Consider the following 18,534-nt stretch of genomic DNA (forward strand, 5'->3'; position numbering starts at 1 on the left):
GCCCAGAGTGAGGAAGGGTACCTGTCATCCATGTGCCTTTGGTGCCCAGTGAGGAGGGGTACATGTCCTCCATGTGCCTTTGGTGCCCAGTGAGGAAGGGTACCTGTCCTGCATGTGCCTTTGGTGCCCAGTGGGGAAGGGTACCTGTCCTCCATGTGCCTTTGGTGCCCAGTGGGGAAGGGTACCTGTCCTCCATGTGCCTTTGGTGCCCAGTGGGGAAGGGTACCTGTCCTCCATGTGCCTTTGGTGCCCAGTGGGGAAGGGTACCTGTCCTCCATGTGCCTTTGGTGCCCAGTGGGGAAGGGTACCTGTCCTCCATGTGCCTTTGGTGCCCAGTGGGGAAGGGTACCTGTTTCCATGTCCCTTTGGTGCCCAGTGGGGAAGGGTACGAGTCCATTTAGTGCCCTGTGGGGAAGGCTCCATGCCCTAAATGTGTCTTTAGTGCCTTTCATCCCTGCCCAGGCAATCTCAGTGGGTGTCCCTTCTCCTCTCCTTGCCTACAGACCATGCTGGCCACTCCTGCTGCTTGCTCCTCTCCTCACCGAGCTGCTCTGCCCTGTCTGTGCAGGGCTGGTGAGTGCATCCTGCTCAGTCAGAAACAATGCTCCTGTTCTCTGCCCAGGCATCAGGGAATGCCTCAGTGCAGCTTGTTTTAGCAGCCCTCAGACTGGGTGTCTGTGCAGGGGAAGCAGCTGATGCTTCAGGGTGAATCATGTGCTGCAGAGTGCTGGCAGCAGAAGGGTCTCTTTGTGGCTCAGCTTTTTGCCTGGGTGAGGAGAGGTCCTCAAAACATCAGAGTGGCACCGAAGTGTCTTGCAAAAGCAGCAGAAACGTAGCCCTGAAAAGAAACATTTCCCTTGCTCCCCGGTGTTTGTTTTCTGCTCCTACAAAAGCCTGCTCCGAGGAACCCATTAAAAACCGAGCTGGAGGAAGAGGGGATGGAAAATTGCAGTTCCCATCTAATTAAGGTAACGTCAGGAAGCTTGAATCACGAAAGGCCTTAACCATTGGCCCCTGGGGCAATTAGGCAAAGCTTTGAGCTTTGCTGCTGCTGCAGTTTGGTTCAGTGCTCTGAGCAGACAGGACACTGAATGCCTTTCATACTGGGGCCAGCCTGGGAGGGTGAGGGCTGTTAGCCTTGACCTTGTTAGACCTGCTGCTTGGGCACAGGCCATCGAGTGCAAAGTGAAGTCTGCTCTGCTGAGACCCCACCTGGAGTCCTGCATCCAGCTCTGGAGCCCCTGGGACAAGAGGGATGTGGAGATGCTGGAGAGTGTCCAGAGCAGGGCCAGGAGGATGCTGAGAGGCTGCAGCAGCTCTGCTGTGAGCACAGACTGAAAGAGTTGGGGCTGTGCAGGCTGGAGCAGAGGAGGCTCCCAGGGGACCTTCTTGTGGCCTGCCAGGATCTGAAGGGGGCTGCAAAAAAGCTGGGGAGGGACTTTTGAGGCTGTGAGGGAGTGTCAGGACTGGGGGGAATGGAGCAAAGGTGGAGGTGGGGAGAATGAGGCTGGAGGTGAGGAGGAAGTTGTTGAGCAGGAGAGTGGTGAGAGGCTGGAATGGGTTGCCCAGGGAGGTGGTTGAGGCCCCATGGCTGGAGGTGTTTGAGGCCAGGCTGGCTGAGGCTGTGTGCAGCCTGCTCTAGGGTAGGGTGTCCCTGGGCATGGCAGGGGAGTTGGAGCTGGCTGCTCCTTGTGCTCCCTTCCAACCCTGCCTGATTCTATGACTCTAAATGTTGTTCTTCCCTAAATCTAGCACCAAGGATGGATCCAAATGCACCTCATGAATGCAGGGAAGTCATCTCTACCTAGAGGCTGAGTGTTATGAGGGTCTTCTGGAACATGATTTTACACTGAGGGTGGGAAGACTTTGGAATAGGTTCAGGGAGGTTGTAGATGCTCCCCCACCCCAGAGGTGATCAGAGGGCTGGAGCAGCTCTGCTGTGAGGACAGGCTGAAAGAGCTGGGGCTGTGCAGCCTGGAGAAGTCTTGGAGGAGACCTTGGAGTGGCCTTCCAGTATCTGAAGGAGGCTACAGGAAGGCTGTGGAGGGACTATTGAGAAGGTCTGGTAATGACAGGAGGAAGGGGAATGGGTTTAAAGTGGCAGAGGGGAGATTGAAACTGGATGTTAGGAAAGGGTTCTGTGCAGTGAGGGTGGTGAGACACTGGCACAGGCTGCCCAGGGAGGCTGTGGAGCACAGAGAGGGAGGGTGAGGAGACACTGGCACAGGCTGCCCAGGGAGGCTGTGGAGCACAGAGAGGGAGGGTGAGGAGACACTGGCACAGGCTGCCCAGGGAGGCTGTGGAGCACAGAGAGGGAGGGTGAGGAGACACTGGCACAGGTTGCCCAGGGAGGTGTTCAGGGCCAGGCTGGATGAGCCCTTGAGCAACCTGTGCTGGTGGGAGGTGTCTCTGCCTATGACAGGAGGTTGGAACTGGCTGAGCTTTGAGGTCCTTTCCAACCTAAACCATTCTATGTTCAAGGCCAGGGTGAATGAAGCCTTGAAGCAACTTGGACTGGTGGGAAGTGTCCCTGCCCTGAGTGATCTTTAAAGTCCCTTCCAACCCAAACCATTCTGTAGAGCTATGGCAGCAAGGAGGTCAGGCATCTGCCTGCTGAAGAATGATTCTGTCCAAGAAGAATGATTTTTGTCCAAGAAGGAAGATTTTATCCAAGAATGAAAATATGACCAACTTCAAAGTGTGCAAGAAACTGATCTCAGAGAAGGGTGGGAAATGAACCTTCTCAGCTGGTGGCACTGCTAATAAAGGACAGGAGCAGCCCATCCATGCACTGTGATCCACCTCTGTGGCTGAGAGGGGAGAAACCTGAGCCCTGGGCAGCAGGTGGTGAGTGGCAGTGGTTCAATGAGCAGAAGGAGGAGCTTTTCAATGGAGCTGCTCCTTTTCTTCCACCTGTGGAAGGCACCAAGGCAATGACACCTAATTGTCATGACCAGTAAAGGATTACAGCCTGAGACAGAAGTGCTGAGCCCAGAAGGCTGTTTTCCTCCTGCCAGCTGAAAGCACAAAGCTGCCAGCTCCTCACCTCTGCACCTCTTTTCCTCTAGCCAGGAGATCCCAGGCACTTCTCTAGGCAATGTGATCCCAAGTAAAACCCAGCCCTGAGCTATGTTCTGCCTTCTGAGGTGCTAATCTCTTCATTTGCCAGCTGGGAAATTCCTTACAGCTGCAGCTGACCTCTAGTCCTCTGCTTGGAGTCAAAAAAAAACCCCAACCCAACAACCTTCTTCTGCCCTGCAAAGTCCTTTAAGGCTTCCAGAGTGGCTTGGATATAAACACCTTACACTGATCTGCCTAGGAGCTGGAGCAAGCTGGGCTCCAACTTTCTTCAGGTAAGGGAACTGCAAGGTCCAGGTAGACCAAGCCTTTTTTTGGCACACAAAGCTGTGTTAACATAAATAGGATTAAGCTTAGCCCCACCATAATCCTGGTGTGCTCTGCAGAGGCTATCTTACACTAGGCTGGGCTTGCTTCTGAAAGCCCTGGGCTGGGGAGAAGTGTGGGGGCAGGAGTAGAGCAGTGTGAGCCCCATTGAGTCCCAAGGTCTGGAACATAGAATCATAGAATGGTTTAGGTTAGAAAGGACCTCAAAGCTCAGCCAGTTCCAACCCCTTGCCAAAGGCAGGGACACCTCCCACCAGAACAGGTTGCTCAAAGACTCATCCAGCCTGGCCCTGAGCACCACCAGGGAGGTTGAGGAGCACAGAAGCACAGAATGTGATCTTTGATCACTTCTGTGCTCCACAACGTCCCTGGGCAACCTGTGCCAGTGTCTCCTCACCCTCCCTCTCTGTGCTCCTCAACCTCCCTGGGCAACCTGTGCCAGTGTCTCCTCACCCTTTCTCTCTGTGCTCCACAACCTCCCTGGGCAACCTGTGCCAGTGTCTCCTCACCCTCCCTCTCTGTGCTTCACATCCTTCCTGGGCAACCTGTGCCAGTGTCTCCTCACCCTCCCTCTCTGTGCTCCTCAACCTCCCTGGGCAACCTGTGCCAGTGTCTCCTCCTCACCCTTTCTCTCTGTGCTCCACAACCTCCCTGGGCAACCTGTGCCAGTGTCTCCTCACCCTCCCTCTCTGTGCTTCACATCCTTCCTGGGCAACCTGTGCCAGTGTCTCCTCACCCTCCCTCTCTGTGCTCCACAACCTCCCTGGCCAACCTGTGCCAGTATCTCCTCCTCACCCTTTCTCTCTGTGCTCCACAACCTCCCTGGGCAACCTGTGCCAGTGTCTCCTTACCCAGGGAGGTTGTGGAGCACAGAAGCACAGAGGCTGAAAGCAAAGTGCAGGGAGAAGCAGAAAGCTGCTGAGTGGATGGAGGAAGGATTTGTCTAATTGCATTGGGCTAATTACTCAGTTATGAGGAAGCAAGAGGGGGGAGCGAGACAGAGCAGTAGCTGTTCCCTCTCTGCTCTTGGGTGTAGCTGGCAGCCCTACCAGGTTATAAACCCAGCAAGTGGCAGCTAAAGGGATTTGTTCAGAGGTCACAGACTCCCAGATTGCATTGGATGGGAAAGGACCCTCCAAGGGCATCTTGCCCACCCCTCACTGCATACACCAGACAGCAGCCAGAGGTAGGTGCCCTGCACTCACACAGCTGATGCCATCTGTGGAAGGCCTGGTTCTGGCTTTGTTTCATCTCAGACAGGCAATGTCTTGGGGCTGGGGGAAGGAATTTTGGGTTTGGGTTGTTTTCTCCTCTGGTTTAGTGGCAGGTTTGGGGGTGTGGATGATCCTCCTGGTTTTGACTGCTTGCAGCAGCACAGTGCACAGGAACTAAAGTGCCTCTTCTCCTGCCAGTCTGCACTCATGGGATGGTGGAGTGGGGAGGAGAGACTCAGAGCCTTTCCCTACAGTCATAGAAACCTGCTGGTGTGAAATGAGACCTGGGAGATAGGTTTCTGCCCCCCTGGAAGGCTGTGATAGTGCTTCCCATGGCCTGTAACTGATAGGAAGGAGACTCAGTAGGCAAAGTCCTGTGCATGGCAGGGATTAGTCAGACAGCACAGGGTTTGCTGGGGGGTGTGTGTGCAGGGGGAGTCTGAGGGGGTAGAGGACAGGTCAAGCAAGAATCATGCAGGTTGGAAGCTCAGCCAGTCCAACCTAGCACCCAGCCCTGCCCAAGCAACCAGACCATGGCACTAAGTGCCCCAGCCAGGCTTGGCTGCAACACCTCCAGTCACAGCCACTCCACCACCTCCCTGGGCAGCCCATTCCAATGCCAATCACTCTCTCTGCCAACAACTTCCTCCTCACATCCAGCCTTATCCTCCCCTGGCACAGCTTGAGGCTGTGTCCCCTTCTTCTGTTGCTGCTTGCCTGGGAGAAGAGATCAACCCCACCTGGCTACAGCCTCCCTGCAGGCAGCTGCAGGCAGCAATGAGCTCTGCCCTGAGCCTCCTCTGCTGCAGGCTGCACCCCCCCAGCTCCCTCAGCCTCTCCTCACAGGGCTGTGCTCCAGGCCCCTCCCCAGCCTTGCTGCCCTTCTCCAAACACCTTCCAGCACCTCAGCATCTCTCTTGAAACGAGGAGCCCAGAACTGGACACAGCACTCCAGGTGTGTCCTGAGCAGTGCTGAGCACAGGGGCAGAAGAACCTCCCTTGTCCTGCTGCCCACACTGCTCCTGAGCCAGCCCAGGATGCCATTGGCTCTGCTGCCCACCTGGGCACATGGAGGAGGTACAGAATCATTTTTGACTCAGTGGCTTGACAATAGCTGTTGGGATTTGTGCTGAGCAGCTTGAGGGCTTTGTCCCTTCACACAGTGAAGAGCACTTTGCCATTTTTTGGGTCTCTCAGCTTTTCTCTCTGTTAGTTTTCATGGTAAGTTCAGTCCAGTGCCAGCTTACTCCCTGAGTTTCCATCTTTGCTTCAGTCCAGGTTCTTGCTGCAGTCAGTAGATCCTTCTAGTTCTTGGATGGAAGATGAGGAAATGGTGATGAGTTCAACTGGCTGAACACCTCTGCTAGGAAAATCTTATGCTTCACTGGGGAAGGGGAAAAAAAAAGCAAACCCAAACAGAATCAGTCTGCTGATGAAGCCTGAATCTGCTGTGTTACAGCAGCTACAAGTGGGGAATTACTTTGTAATGGTGACCTCCATGTTCCATTGCCTCAAATTCCTCCTTTCCATGGCTTTAAATGTCACTCCTGAATCCCACTGCACTGACTTCTCTCCTCATAATGTCAACCTCCTCTTGCCTTTAGCAGAGACCACTTAAAATCTGCTGAAAATGCTTCCTGGTGGATGCATAAAGACTGTTAAACACTGGGGAACTGCTTGGTGAAGGGGTCTGGCTGGGGGTGGGAAACAAACTGCTTGGTGAAGGGGTCTGGATGGGGGTAGGAAACAAACTGCTTGGTGATAGGGGTCTGGTTGGGGGTAGGAAACAAACTGCTTGGTGAAGGGGTCTGGCTGGGGGTAGGAAACAAACTGCTTGGTGGAAGGGTCTGGATGGGGGTAGGAATCAAACTGCTTGGTGGAAGGGTCTGGCTGGGGGTGGGAATCAAACTGCTTGGTGAAGGGGTCTGGCTGGGGGTGGGAATCAAACTGCTTGGTGAAGGGGTCTGGCTGGGGGTGGGAATCAAACTGCTTGGTGAAGGGGTCTGGCTGGGGGTGGGAATCAAACTGCTTGGTGAAGGGGTCTGGCTGGGGGTAGGAATCAAACTGCTTGGTGAAGGGGTCTGGCTGGGGGTAGGAATCAAACTGCTTGGTGAAGGGGTCTGGATGGGGGTAGGAATCAAACTGCTTGGTGAAGGGGTCTGGCTGGGGGTAAGAATCAAACTGCTTAGTGGAAGGGTCTGGCTGGGGGTGGGAATCAAACTGCTTGGTGGAAGGGTCTGGCTGGGGGTGGGAATCAAACTGCTTGGTGGAAGGGTCTGGCTGGGGGTGGGAATCAAACTGCTTGGTGGAAGGGTCTGGCTGGGGGTGGGAATCAAACTGCTTGGTGGAAGGGTCTGGCTGGGGGTGGGAATCAAACTGCTTAGTGGAAGGGTCTGGATAGGGGTAGGAAACAAACTGCTTGGTGAAGGGGTCTGGATAGGGGTAGGAAACAAACTGCTTGGTGAAGGGGTCTGGATAGGGGTAGGAAACAAACTGCTTGGTGAAGGGGTCTGGATGGGGGTAGGAAACAAACTGCTTGGTGAAAGGGTCTGGATGGGGGTAGGAATCAAACTGCTTGGTGAAGGGGTCTGGATGGGGGTAGGAATCAAACTGCTTGGTGAAGGGGTCTGGATGGGGGTAGGAATCAAACTGCTTGGTGAAGGGGTCTGGCTGGGGGTAGGAAACAAACTGCTTGGTGCAAGGGTCTGGCTGGGGGTAGGAAACAAACTGCTTGGTGAAGGGGTCTGGCTGGGGGTAGGAAACAAACTGCTTGGTGAAGGGGTCTGGATGGGGGTAGGAAACAAACTGCTTGGTGAAGGGGTCTGGATGGGGGTAGGAAATAAACTGCTTGGTGAAGGGGTCTGGATGGGGGTAGGAAACAAACTGCTTGGTGAAGGGGTCTGGCTGGGGGTGGGAATCAAACTGCTTGGTGGAAGGGTCTGGCTGGGGGTGAAAAAGAAACTGCTTGGTGGAAGGGTCTGGATGGGGGTGGGAATCAAACTGCTTGGTGAAGGGGTCTGGATGGGGTAGGAAACAAACTGCTTGGTGAAGGGGTCTGGATAGGGGTAGGAAACAAACTGCTTGGTGAAGGGGTCTGGATGGGGGTGGGAATCAAACTGCTTGGTGGAAGGGTCTGGCTGGGGGTAGGAATCAAACTGCTTGGTGAAGGGGTTTGGATGGGGGTGGGAAACAAACTGCTTGGTGAAGGGGTCTGGCTGGGGGTGGGAATCAAACTGCTGGGTGCAAGGGTCTGGCTGGGGGTGGGAATCAAACTGCTTGGTGGAAGGGTCTGGCTGGGGGTGGGAATCAAACTGCTTGGTGAAGGGTCTGGATGGGGGTGGGAAACAAACTGCTTGGTGAAAGGGTCTGGCTGGAGATGCTTAGCCTGGAGAGGAGGAGGCTGAGGGCAGACCTCATTGCTCTCTACAGCTCCCTGAAAGGAGGTTGCAGTGAGGTGGGGGTTGGGCTCTGCTCCCTGGTCTCAGGTGATAGGAGAGGAAATGGCCTGAAATTGTGCCAGGGGAGGGGTAGGTTGGAGAGGAAGAAAATTTTCTTTGCTGCAAGAGTGGTGAGGGATTGGCAGAGGCTCCCCAGGGAGCTGGTGGGGGAGTCCCCATGCCTGGAGGGGTTCAGGAAACCTGTGGCCATGGCACCTGGGGGCATGGTTTAATGGCCATGGTGGTGCTGGGTTGCTGGTTGGAGTGGATGGTCTCAGTAGGGTGGTTTCCAACCCAGATTGTATGAAAACAGAGATGTCTGAGTGGAAGAACCATATAGACTCCTAAAACCTGCAGGTTTCCTGCAGGCTGGGAGAGGCTGTGTGGAATGAGTACAGTTTAACAGTTGGGAGCTTTGTGAAGTGATCTGTGCCACGACAAAAGGTGTCCCTGGCCATGGCAGGGGGGCTGGGACTAGATGATCTTTAAGGTCCCTTCCAACCCAGCCTCATTCTGTGGTTAGCCTCTATCAAGGCTGAGCCCCACTGGCTGAACACAGGTCCAGTCACCTTTCTGAAGCAGCAGACCAAACCATGGTGTGATTAGAGTTGGATTTCCTATGTCAGGATAATTAAGAGTGAAGCCATGATCAGACAGGACTTTGATGGGCTGTAAAAGCATCAACTCTGAGTGACACTGCTGAGATAATGTGGAATGGAGACTCACAACCTGCTGCACCGGCAGAATAATGGGCAGCTTAGTGAAAAGGGAGGTAATCCTATCAAGGGATCAGTTTGTTTACCCTCCCTGGACCACACCAGCCCTGCCCCAAGGGATTTCTGTGCTCCCAGTGCTCCTCCACGCCATGGAAGTGCTGCTGAGAGGGGGATGTGTGCTAGTTTGAGCCCAGCTGGGATATTTTGGTGAGAAGAATTAGACTAGAGGCTGTGAAAAGGAAACAGTGGTGATGTCTGCTGCACTCATGGGCTTGCTGAGATGGAGAAGAACATAAATATAGATAAGAGAGTCTCTCTCTGGGCTTTTTGGGCTGCATTTCTCTCTCTACCCTAACCTGCTGTGTGTGTGACTAATCCATCTGCTTCCTAACCCCCTTTGGCCAACCCTCCAAACGACCTCCAGCGTAAGGCAAAGTCTGGGGTAAGGTAGAGGGGTTGGGGAGAAGGTGTTAGGGTGCTTGGGAGCCCCTCCTGGGCACTCTGGTTTCTGGGAGGGCTGCTGTGTTGCTGTACTAGACTTTAACTTGTCTATTTGTGTCTATAGCTGTAGTGAACCTCTGCTTGTAGCTTGTGCTAAGCTGTACATAGAAAGCTTCATTCTTCAATTTCCAGATGGACTGAGTCTAGTCTGGGTGATTTTTCCAAAGTATGGGGGTCAGGTAACACCCAAACCATCACAGGATGGAAGGGGAGAAGTCCTGTGAAGTTGCTCTTTGCCTTTCAGTCACTTAATGCTGCCCAGAAGCCTGAGGTTCAGCCAACCTGCTCTTCCCTTTGGGGCAAAATGCTCACCTCTGTGGAGCATCCGAGCTGCTGGAAAGGCAGTGCCCATGCTGGCAGGTCTGGCAGGTGTGAAGTGCTGTGGCAAGGCAGTTTGCATGTGTCCTGAAATAGAAATGGGGCCAGCAGAAACGCTGATGCAGCTGCAGGGAGCTGGAGGGAGGAGGCTGCCGCAGCAGGATGCATCCTTCGCCTGCAGGAGCCCCGCTGGGAGGGTGGAGGAGGGAGGCTGTTGTCTCCTCCGAGAAATCCGAGATGGGCTTTTAACTATGCCCAACTATCTTTGGAAGTGGTTAAAAGGGAAATGAGGCAGGGTTTCTGCTTCTGCACTGGGGGTCTTCCACTGCCTTGCTACGTGGAGAGGAGCTGTATGGGTGGGATGCTAAGTGCTGCGAGCGACCCGATTCTGGCACCGCAAAGGAGGGGATGCCAGCATTGGTTTGGCACCAGCCTAGGTGAAATGTGATGTAAAGCTCTCTTCTCAGCTGTGCTTTGAGCCCTGTCCTGCTGCCTGCTTGCTCTTCCTGTCCTGGCAGGGAGTGAGCTGCCCCACAGCGTGCCCTGATGTCCCTTAGCGCTCAGCAGGCTGCGGGATGAGCCCACTGGGATTGGTTTTCAGGGGCAAAAGGCAGTGAGGGCTGTGAAAATGGAGGGGATTAAAGGTGAGAGCTGTGCCTGAAAATGGCAATGACCTGTGAGTGTTCTGCTTTCTGTCCTCAGCAACAGCTACAGGCATATGTGGCCTGGGTGAACTCCCAGCTGAGGAAGAAGCCAGCAGTGAAGCCAGTCCAAGACCTGAGACAAGACCTGCGGGATGGAGTCATCCTTGCTCTGCTCGTTGAGATTGTAGGTCAGTGATGCCATATGGCACTGTTTTTCCCCTTGCAGTCAGAGATCTCCTGCAGAAGGTCTTCCCTTGGCTCTGGCAGCTGGCAGGCACGCTGGCAGATGTTCACCCTGGTGTCAGAGCTCGCAGGGCAGGGAAGGAGTGACTTTAAACAGCTAGGAAGCAGATCAGAGCTGCAGCTCTGTTTGGCTCCTTCTGTTTGAGCAGGCACCACAGTAATTGCCATGAGGCTGGGATGGAGTTATGTAGAGGAATAGGTGGAATGGGGTTAGGATGTGGCAGCTTTGAGAGCGTGACCTGCTTGCAGAGATCCTCCCTGCTTCCCTCTGAATTCTGCACCTCCTCCCTCTGAGCAGCGCAGGGAGATGGGGATGGGAATTGTGGTCTGTTTAATATGTGCTGCCTCTGCTGCTCCTTCCTCCTCACACTCTTCTCCCACACCACTGTGGGGTCCCACCCGTGGGGGACAGTGCTCCATCAGCTTCTCCAACGTGGGTCCTGCCCATAGGCTGCAGAACTGCTCCTTGTTGTGAAGTCCTCAAGAACAGCCCTGCTTCAGCTTGGGCTCCTCTTCATGGACTTGTGGCTCCATCTGCCAGGAGCCTGCTCCAGCACAGCCTCTCCACGGGGCCACAGCTTCCTTTGGTGCACATCTACCTGCACTGCCATGGGGCCCTTCACAGGTTGCAGGGTGGATATCTGCTCCACCATAGTCTTCACCACAGGCTGCAGGGTGCCTGGAGCACCTCCTCTCCATTCTCCTTCTCTGACCTCCACACCTGCAGAGTTTTCTCTCACACACTCTGACTCCTCTCTCCTGCCAGCTGTTGCCCAGCAGTTTTTACCTCTTCTTAATGTGTTTTCACAGAGGTGCTCCCAACACAGCACTGGTTCTGTCTTGAACCTGAGGGAGGCTTCTAGCATCTTCACACAGAATCCCCCCCTGTAGTCTCCAGCCTAGCACTGGCCATAAGCACAACAGGAAGCCTCTTGCAGCGCCCGGAGAAGAGAGCCCTGCACCTCTAGAGATCCCTCTGACAGCACCAGGTGGCTCAGTTCTTCCCTGTTTTCACACCTTTAGCTGGTGAGAAGTTGAATGGCATTCAGGCCAACCCCACCAGCCAGCAGGAGATGAGGGAGAATGTGGAGAAGGTCTTACAGTTCGTGGCATCCAGAAAGATCCGCATGCACCAGACAGCAGCCAGAGGTAGGTGCCCTGCACTCACACAGCTGATGCCATCTGTGGAAGGCCTGGTTCTGGCTTTGTTTCATCTCAGACAGGCAATGTCTTGGGGTTGGGGGAAGGAATTTTGGGTTTGGGTTGTTTTCTCCTCTGGTTTAGTGGCAGGTTTGGGGGTGTGGATGATCCTCCTGGTTTTGCCTGCTTGCAGCAGCACAGTGCACAGGAACTAAAGTGCCTCTTCTCCTGCCAGTCTGCACTCATGGGATGGTGGAGTGGGGAGGAGAGACTCAGAGCCTTTCCCTACAGTCATAGAAACCTGCTGGTGTGAAATGAGACATGGGAGATATGTTTCTGCCCCCCCTGGAAGGCTGTGATAGTGCTTCCCATGGCCTGTAACTGATAGGAAGGAGACCCAATAGGCAAAGTGCTGTGCATGGCAGGGATTAGTCAGACAGCACAGGGTTTGCTGGGGTGTGTGTGTGCAGGGGGGGGTCTGTGGGGTAGAAGACAGATCCTGATCCCTGCTGTTTGCTGCCTGCTGAGAGGGGAACACAGTACAGAGCAAGCAGTGATTCACAGATTCACAACTGCATCAGGTTGGAAGGGACCCTCCAAGGGCATCTTGTCCACCTCCCTGCAGACAGCAGGGACACCTCCAGCTGGAGCAGGCTGCACAGGGACACAGCTTGAATATCTTCAGGGGCAGACCTTCAAGCACAGCCCTGGGCAGCCTGTGCCAGTGTCTCACCACCCTCTCTGCACAGAACTTCCTCCTGATGTCCAACCTAACTCTGCCCTGCTCCAGTTCCAACCTGGAGTTCCACTTCCTCTCATCCTACCTCTCCAAGCCCTTCTGCACAGTCCCTCCCCAGCCTTCCTGGAGGTTCCCTGCAGGCACTGAGAAGTAGCTGTAAATGGAGTGGGAGCTAACCATCGGTGCTGGAATGCAGTTGCCTGGTGGGGTTGCACTCTCTCCACTGCTGGCTGGTCGGGTGGCAGCTCGGGTGGCACTCTGCTCGTGGCAGTGTCCTTGCCTTTGCTTGCAGATATCGTCGATGGGAACTTGAAGTCTATCATGAGGCTGATCCTGGCCTTAGCTGCCCATTTCAAGCCAGGCTCTGGGAGAGGAATGAATCACAGCCCTGCTGGCGTGGTGGGGAAGAGCCTGTCAGCATCTTGTGGCAGTCACAGGCCTCGGTCAGCAGCTGCAGTGGCACAGGGAGCAGTGGCTGCTCTGGCAGAGGTGCGTCAGGACGTCCTGCAGTCCGGCCGGGACCTGCTCAGGCACAGACAGAGGTGAGGACCTTTCCCTGGCTGGCTGGCCAGGTCCTGGGAGAGATGGGGATTGGACTCGATGATCTCCTTGGATCCCTTCCAACCCCTAATATCCTTCGATGGGCACCATTCCTTGGAAACAGATCTCTCTTTATGCTGCCAGCTGCTGGTGTAAGGTACAGAGACAAGCTGCTGCTGTGCCTCTCTCTGACACCTCAGGGGAGCACTGAGCCAGCCTGGCTGCATCAGCTTTCTAGTCACAGGGCTAGAGCTGAGTCTAAAGGAGGAGAGCCTCTTTGCCTGTGTTCCCTCACACCAAGAACATGGGATGGAGCTCCTTGGTAGGAGTATTTTTTTTACTGGGGGGGTTCTAGCTGCTCCTCTTTCTCACTTTAGCTTTCCTATCCTCCTTCTTGGAGACAAGAAGAGTTTCTGTTCCTCTCAGATGAGGCTTCCCTTATTCTCTGGTTATTGTCTCCAGAAACAGCAGCATGGATGAGGAGATTGAAACCCCCTACTGGAGTGTCCGGGCTCTGGTGCAGCAGTACGAAGGGCAGCAGAACATGGCACTGGAGTCCCACTCTTCCAGGTGAGGAACTGCATTGCCAGGATGTGTCCCCTCCTGGTCCTTTGTCTGATGTTCCCTGATGTCTTCTTTCCTTACCGCTGTGATCTGGTTAGCTCTGACAAGAAGGACAGAGGTACAGGCGTGCAAAGAGGGCAGCGTGGGGACTGCAAGGGAGCCGGCGTGGGGCCACTGCCTCCACATGATGTCAGCAGAGAGCGTCGGGAGCTGGTCCAGGGGGGGTGTGGAAATCCTGCTCTGGACAAGGAGGGACTGGGATGTGCTGGAGAGGGTCCAGTGGAGGGCTGTGAGGATGATGAGGGGACTGGAGGGCATGGCTGATGAGGAGAGGCTGAGGGCCCTGGGGCTGCTTAGGCTGGAGAAGAGAAGACTGAGAGGGGATTTGATCAATGTTTATCAATATCTGAGGGCTGGGGGTCAGGAGAGAAGGGGGACAGGCTCTGCTCACTGCTCCCTGGGATAGGACAAGGAGCAATGGATGGAAGCTGCAGCACAGGAGGTTCCAGCTCAACACAAGGGGGAACTTCTTGACTGGAAGGGTCCCAGAGCCCTGGCACAGGCTGCCCAGAGAGGTTGTGGAGTCTCCTTCTGTGGAGCCTTTCCAGGCCTGTCTGGCTGTGTTCTGTGTGCCCTGAGCTAGATTGTGTGGTCCTGCTCTGGCAGGGAGGTTGGACTGGATGATCCAGCAGGCAGCCAGTCACTGGTGGTGTTCCCCAAAGACCAGTGCTGGGGCACAGTCCTGGTCAGTATCTTCATTGATGATCTGGATGAGGGGATTGAGTCCAGCATTAGTTGGTTTGCAGATGACACCAAGCTAGGAGCAGCTGTGGAGCTGTTGGAGAGTAGGAGAGCCCTGCAGACAGACCTGGCCAGGCTGCATGGGTGGGCAGAGGCCAAGGGGATGAGACTGAAAGAGGCCAAGTGCAGGGTTCTGCACTTTGGCCACAACAACCCCAAGCAGTGCTACAGGCTGGGGCCAGAGTGGCTGAGAGCAGCCAGGCAGAGAGGGAGCTGGGGGAGCTGGGAGAGAGGAGCTGCAGAGGAGGCAGCAGTGCCCAGGTGGGCAGCAGAGCCAATGGCCTTTTAAAGTGAGGGTGGTGAGAAACTGGCACAGGTTGCCCAGGGAGGTTGTGAAGCACAGAGAGGGAGAGTGAGGAGACACTGGCACAGGTTGGCCAGGGAGGTTGTGGAGCAGAGAGAGGGAGGGTGAGGAGACACTGGCACAGGTTGCCCAGGGAGGTTGTGGAGCAGAGAGAGGGAGGGTGAGGAGACACTGGCACAGGTTGCCCAGGGAGGTGTTCAAGGCCAGGCTGGATGAAACTTTGATCAATCTGGGGTGGTAAGAGGTGTCCTTGCCCATGGCAGGGGGTTGGAACTGGATGATCTTGAAGGTCCCTTCCAATCCAACCCATTCTGTGAATCTCTGAAGTGAATTCTTGTGTTCCTTTTCAAATCTTTCCCCCTTCCTTTCTGTGCCCTTCATGGACAGCCCATCCCCATCCAGCAGTTGGATGATCTTGAAGGTCCCTTCCAAACCAAACTTGTGAATCTATGGCAGCAGGCTTCAGGCTGAGAACAAGATGCTTGGTTTCCATTCCCTCCCAGAGAGCAATGTACCAGCTCAGTTATGAAAACAGGCTGGGAGAAACAAGCCACTTGTGCATCATTAATGGGAGATGTGCTGATTAACTGCAGCCACTTTGCACACCTAACTCTGCTGCCGTGGTGTCTGTCCCAGGGCAGCATCCCCCCCCGTGCCGGGCAGCATCCCCCCCGTGCCGGGCAGCATCCCCCCCGTGCCGGGCAGCATCCCCCCCGTGCCGGGCAGCATCCCCCCCGTGCCGGGCAGCATCCCCCCCGTGCCGGGCAGCATCCCCCCCGTGCCGGGCAGCATCCCCCCCGTGCCGGGCAGCATCCCCCCCGTGCCGGGCAGCATCCCCCCCGTGCCGGGCAGCATCCCCCCCGTGCCGGGCAGCATCCCCCCCGTGCCGGGCAGCATCCCCCCCGTGCCGGGCAGCATCCCCCCCGTGCCGGGCAGCATCCCCCCCGTGCCGGGCAGCATCCCCCCCGTGCCGGGCAGCATCCCCCCCGTGCCGGGCAGCATCCCCCCCGTGCCGGGCAGCATCCCCCCCGTGCCGGGCAGCATCCCCCCCGTGCCGGGCAGCATCCCCCCCGTGCCGGGCAGCATCCCCCCCGTGCCGGGCAGCATCCCCCCCGTGCCGGGCAGCATCCCCCCCGTGCCGGGCAGCATCCCCCCCGTGCCGGGCAGCATCCCCCCCGTGCCGGGCAGCATCCCCCCCGTGCCGGGCATCAATCAGCTCCTTTCTGCAGCACCTCTTCGGTCAGGCATCTCCCAAGCCCCAACGGCAGAAATTCCCCGAGACAAAAGCTGCAATAAGCGAAGGCAATCGAAATGATGGACGGAGAAACTGCCGAAATCAGACGGATTCCCAGGCCGCCGAGCCCCTCACCCATCCGTTTCTCTTTCCCCTCCCCTTGCCGAGCTTTCCCTCCCCCACTCCGAGGCAGGTATCTGAGAGAAAAGGCTCTGCCTTGCACAGGCTCTGCCTTGCACAGGCTGTGTGGCAGCAGGAGGGGAGCTGGAGGCGGCGAGGCAGAGGGAGCCGCGCACCGGGCCGGGAGCGCTGCGTGCCGGGGCCGCCGCCGGGGCCGCATCCCGGGCGCGGAGAGCAGGCAGCCTCCTGCCTGCGGGAGCACCTTCCCTGCGCTCTCGGCTTGGCGTCTGCACCAGCTGCTGGGAGTCTACAGAGGGCAGAATGGGCTGAGGAAGGCTGCTGGCGAGGCAGCTCGCAGCGCTTGTGCTGAAAAACAACTCGGCGGGGGTGTGGGGGGTGTGTGCAGCTGAGCCAAATGCAGCAGCCAGAAACAACCCGAGAGGAGAACCAGCGACGGCAAACCCCCGGGCTGCAGAATTCCCTGCCTCTGGAATGAGATACCTGTCTGTGGGCTGCCGAGCTGCCATCCAAAGGCTTCTTGCAAAGACCCTGAGGAATTGGTGGTGTTGTTTGCTTCTGCCGTGAGCCTTTTCCCGGCGGCCGCCGAGCAGCCTGCCCTGGCAAATTGCTGCTCCGGTAGTTTTGAGAGGAGCTGGCATCATCTGCACCGGATTCTGAGGATGGGAAGGGTCAAGGCATGGCTGGAGCCAGAACCCTGAGGCTCCCCGGGACACGGATGCTGTGAGGCGAAGGGTTAAAGTGGGATCATGGGAGGGAAGCAGGTCAAATGGTGAGCGATGGTTGCCATTGTCGTTTGAAACGGCAGGGCTGGGGTGCTCGGGGAGAGGAGGAGGATCCAGACCCCTCTCCGGGGCTGCGGTGCTAAAGCCTTGACTGGGCAGGCACTGGCAGCTCTGGCACTCAGTGGAGGAAGGAGGTGGGTTAAGAAACCACCTGGTGAAAAGGAATGAAGTGGAAGAGTTTGCATCGTAAATCTGTGCTAAATAGCCTGCATCTCCCAGCACTCACTTCTGCATGCTTGAGCCCTGAATGGTTGTGTGCTGTTAAAGAACAAATTAACCTCTGGATGTTTCATACACTGATGGCTTTGACTGATGAAAACAAAACGAGCCATAGAAATGCATCCAGCGTTAACTCGGTGGCAGCAGGCATGAGGTGAAGCTGAGCTGTGAGTGCATTTCAGGAGCTCTTGCACTGCTGGGCATGGTTGGAGAGGTGGTCGCTCCTGCCAGGTGAAGCCAGTGGCCCTTTAGGAGAGGGAAACTGCCTGGGAAGGGGTCTGTGGATATAAGAAAGCCAAAGCAATTCTCTGTGAAACTGTCTGTTGGGGTTGGGGGGGGGAATACTGTGATTTGTCAAGATAATGTTATCCGTGGTCAGGAAGAGCCTCTCCTTCCAACAATAGCTTCCATCAAATAGGTGATGTTAACAGCCTCCTTTCATAGACCTGAGTCCAGATAGTATAATTCATCTTAATTCCACTATATTTTTTTTTGGCTGTTACTTGCTGTATTTGTCCATTATGCATGCCCAGGAGATGGAAATAAGAGAGGCATCAACCTTTGTCCTGCTATTTTCCAGCAAAGACTCAATACAAACAGCTGCATAAATAGATGTATGTGGAAGAGAGTCTCACTTTTTAGTGGGCCAAAAACCAAAGCATTGCAACTTTGTCTGGAAACAGATATTGCAGAGCCTGGCATGTCAACAAATTGCTGTGGATGCTGGCATGTCTTCCTGCAGGGCTGCACTGCCTGTAGACCCTGCCTGGTACTAGTGGAGGATTGTCACTATGGCTTTGTAGTCTGCATGCCCTGCTTCACCTTTATGTGTGGGAGGACAGGGAAATGTCTGGCTTCTCTGTTCCTCCTTGCACAGTATAGGCTGGATGTTAGGAGGAAGTTCTTCCCAGAGAGAGTGATTTGCCATTGGAATGGGCTGCCCAGGGAGGTGGTGGAGTCACCATCCCTGGGGGTCTTCAAGCAAAGCCTGGATGAGGCACTTAGTGCCATGGTCTAGTTGAGTGGCTAGGGCTGGGTGCTAGGTTGGACTGGATGAGCTTGGAGGTCTCTTCCAACCTGCTTAGTTCTATGATTCTATTCTATGATTCTATAGTGACCACTGAACCCCACCCCCTGCCGGAGCTTGGTTCCTTTGTATTTGCTTTCAGCTGTGGATCCAAGTGCAGGCTTTGGAAGAGGGAAGTGTTAATTCCAGGCTGTGTCTGCTTGGGGTTTGTTCATGCTGCTCATTCTTCTTTCCAGTTCCCTGCTCTTACCCACCCATCATCTTTCACTAGGACTGCTCTCATTCTTTCATCTTTTGCATGGATGAGAACCAGCAGTGCACTTCCCAGTGGCCTTCTGGGGGGGGGTGATGGCACATTCAGAGCATCAGCTGAGAAGATGCAGGGGGGAACACTGAGATTAGTTCCTAGAAGGAAGTGAAATCCCTCTGGCTCACTGGATGTGAGCTTCCTGCTTGTGCCTGCTCTGTTTGCAAGTTCCATCTTCTCCTCTGCCTCTTTATCATATCATTGCAACCCCAGCAGCACTCTCTGGGCTCCCAAACAGTTGTTTTAGTTTTAACCCTG

General features: G+C 55.5%; 1 protein-coding gene across 4 annotated transcripts in view; it reads left to right on the plus strand.

The window, feature by feature from the left end:
- DIXDC1 (DIX domain containing 1) overlaps positions 1-18,534 on the plus strand; it is a 44,674-nt gene that overhangs the window by 5,855 nt on the left and 20,285 nt on the right. For 2 of the 4 annotated variants that reach the window (XM_064173058.1, XM_064173057.1), the window contains exons 2-5: positions 10,294-10,423; positions 11,502-11,627; positions 12,650-12,899; positions 13,360-13,467. In XM_064173058.1, the coding sequence (XP_064029128.1) occupies positions 10,294-10,423; positions 11,502-11,627; positions 12,650-12,899; positions 13,360-13,467 (614 nt within the window). Of the gene's footprint in view, positions 1-909; positions 969-10,293; positions 10,424-11,501; positions 11,628-12,649; positions 12,900-13,359; positions 13,468-15,816; positions 16,711-18,534 lie in introns of those variants that run through there. The other 2 variants (XM_064173059.1, XM_064173061.1) reach the window with 2 other exon arrangements.

Source organism: Pogoniulus pusillus, chromosome 38 (assembly GCF_015220805.1).
Source record: "Pogoniulus pusillus isolate bPogPus1 chromosome 38, bPogPus1.pri, whole genome shotgun sequence".
NCBI lineage: Eukaryota > Metazoa > Chordata > Aves > Piciformes > Lybiidae > Pogoniulus > Pogoniulus pusillus.